The following is a 2,650-nucleotide window of genomic DNA, read 5'->3' on the forward strand; positions in this document are numbered from 1 at the left end:
GCACACCTGCTATGTATAATGAGCTCTTTTCCAGATTTGCTTGTAGACCTGAGACCTTGGAGAAATGATCGAAAACTCCCATCACTAACTTCACTGAAACCCCATCAGCTCTACAGCACATCAGTAAGTCATCTGCAAAGCAGATATGTATGACTTGCAGTTTAGCACATTTAGGATGAAAGTTAAAATCTGGATTCTGATTCAGTGTCTTCAAAGATCTGTTTAGGTACTCCATTGCTAATACAAACAAGTATGGGGACATAGGATCCCCTTTCCTTAGCCCTTTTCTTGCTGCAAATTTGTCAGTTAGTCCCCCATTCAGTAGGAGAGTATAACTGACTGTAGATACACATTCCATGATTAGTGCTACCATCTTGTATGGTATCCCAAACTCAAGCAGTACTGCTTTCAAAAAACTCCACTCAACCGAGTCATATGCTTTCCTAATGTCCACTTTGATCATACATCTAGGAGAAACTGCTTTTTGAGAGTACCCTTTTATCAGTTCATGAGCCATTATAACATTGTCAAGAATATTCCTTCCTTCTATGAAGGCATACTAAGAATGTCCAACCAAAAGATCCACAACTAGTTTAAGTCTATTTGTCAGTAGCTTGGCAATAATTTTATACATGGTTGAGCAACAAGCAATTGGCCTAAACTCCTTCACATAGCTTGGATTTTTCATCTTTGGAATCAATGTAACAGTTGTGCAGTTAATTTCCTTCAGTAGTTTGCCAGTTTGAAAGAATTGTTGAACTGTTTCTATGACCTCCTGTCCAATGAGTGGCCAAAATTCCTTAAAGAATTTAGCAGGGTATCCATCCATACCTGGTGCCTTGTCATTAGGTAGATTCTTTACAATTTGACAGATCTCCTCTGGTGTTACTGCATGTAACAATTGTTGCCGCTTGGCTAGTGTTAGACAAGGACCATTTCGTGCTATATTGACATCTATCCCTGGTAATTCATCTGCTGTTGTCCCCAATAGTTACTGAAAGAACTGGATGAATTCTCTTTGAATGTGTTTCGGCTCAGTGATCTTCATCTGCTGTTCATTATAAATGTAACTCTCCTTATTTCTTGCTTGTCTGGCCTTCATATAAGCATGGAAGTGTTTGGTATTGCAATCTCCCAGTTGGATCCATGTTGCTCTCGACTTCTGCCTCATAATTTGCTCCTGAATTTCTTCCCATTTCTCTATGCTTTTTAAGGTCCTTCTCTCATCTTCTATCAGTTGATTGTTGAAGTAGTCCTCATTGAGCTTCCCCTGTACTTCCTTCAGTGTTTCTCTCAATTGAATCAGCTTTTGATCAACTGAGGAATGTTCCTGTTGAATGTCCCTTGTTTGTTGTTGAATAAGCTGCAGTTTCCTCTATATAGAATACATTGCATATCCTTTGATCGTTTGACTCCAAGTATTTTGGACCACTTCTTTATATTCTCTTTGTTGCATTACTGATGTTAGTAATCTATAGAGCCTTTTCATTCTAACTTTTACCACATCAGTATTTATCATTATAGGGGTATGATCTAAGCATCCTGGGAGGATATATATTGCCTCTACCCCATTATAAACATTGAACCAATCAGCATTCCCCAATGCCCAATCTATGTGGCTATGTATTCTGACATCTGCATCCCTTTTATTGCACCATGAGAAACTGCTGCCTCTTTTTGTGATTTGTCCCACTCCAATATCATCAAGGCAGCTTTGGAAATCAATTATTTCTGCTTGATGAACTGGAATTCCATTCACCCTATCATCCACATTTAGCACACTGTTGAGATCTCCTATTATGAGCCATGGTCCAGTAGTTTGCATGTTCCTCAAACTTCTCCATAGTGGAATTCTATCTTTAGTAATGTGGAGGCCATACACAAATGTTATATAACTCGTGAATGCTGAATTTTTATCCTTCACTAGACAGTGAATCATCTGATCAATGTTCTCCAGTACTGCTACATGTATATTTGCTTCTTTCCATATTAACCATATTCTACCATTAGGTGCGTTTTCATAATTGTCTTTGAAATGCCAGTCTATTCCTATCTTCATTCGAATCTTCTGCACCCTGTGTTTTTTAACTCTAGTCTCCAAAACAGCAATCAAATCTACTTTATTTGACAGCAAGAATTTCTTTAGTTCTTGCTGTTTAAAGGACTTATTCAGTTCTCTAATATTCCAGGATACAATGATCATGGGGGTTTGTGAAAGCTGGGATTATCCTCTTTAGCCGTTTGGCCTACTATAGTACTAGAAGATTGCCCCTGCTGTCCCTCAATGGATGGCCTCTCCAATATTCTCAGTGGAGCAAATGCATTCCTTCTAGCTAGTTCTTCATAATTGATCTCTGCCTATTTTGGTTTACCAGCAGCTCCTTGAGTTACCACTGCCTGCTTACCTCTGTTATTGACTTGAATCTCCACAACTGGTTCAGTTTGAATCTCTTGTTGCTGGGTATTTGTATTATTGCTTTCCTCTGCATCTGCTTTAGGTTGCCATTTCATTTTAGTTTTCTTCTTCCTTCCTCTCTTATGCTTCATTGGTTCCTCTTCATGCTGTGTTGCTTGTTTACATTCTCCAGTACCATGTCCGAATTCATTGCAATCTATACATAATTTTGGTTTCCATTCAAATTCAACTCTC

At 38.6% G+C, this 2,650-nt stretch overlaps 1 protein-coding gene across 1 annotated transcript; it reads right to left on the reverse strand.

The window, feature by feature from the left end:
* Positions 1–559: 559 nt before the first annotated feature.
* Positions 560–2,203, reverse strand: LOC109218498. The gene is made up of 3 exons (XM_019382861.1): positions 1,502–2,203; positions 1,072–1,375; positions 560–975 (listed from the first exon to the last, which is right to left on the reverse strand). The coding sequence occupies exons 1-3, from the start codon at positions 2,201–2,203 to the stop codon at positions 560–562; spliced, it is 1,422 nt and encodes a 473-aa protein (XP_019238406.1).
* Between the last annotated feature and the right edge of the window lie 447 nt (positions 2,204–2,650).

The sequence above is a fragment of the Nicotiana attenuata genome, unplaced genomic scaffold, assembly GCF_001879085.1.
Source record: "Nicotiana attenuata strain UT unplaced genomic scaffold, NIATTr2, whole genome shotgun sequence".
Lineage (NCBI taxonomy): Eukaryota > Viridiplantae > Streptophyta > Magnoliopsida > Solanales > Solanaceae > Nicotiana > Nicotiana attenuata.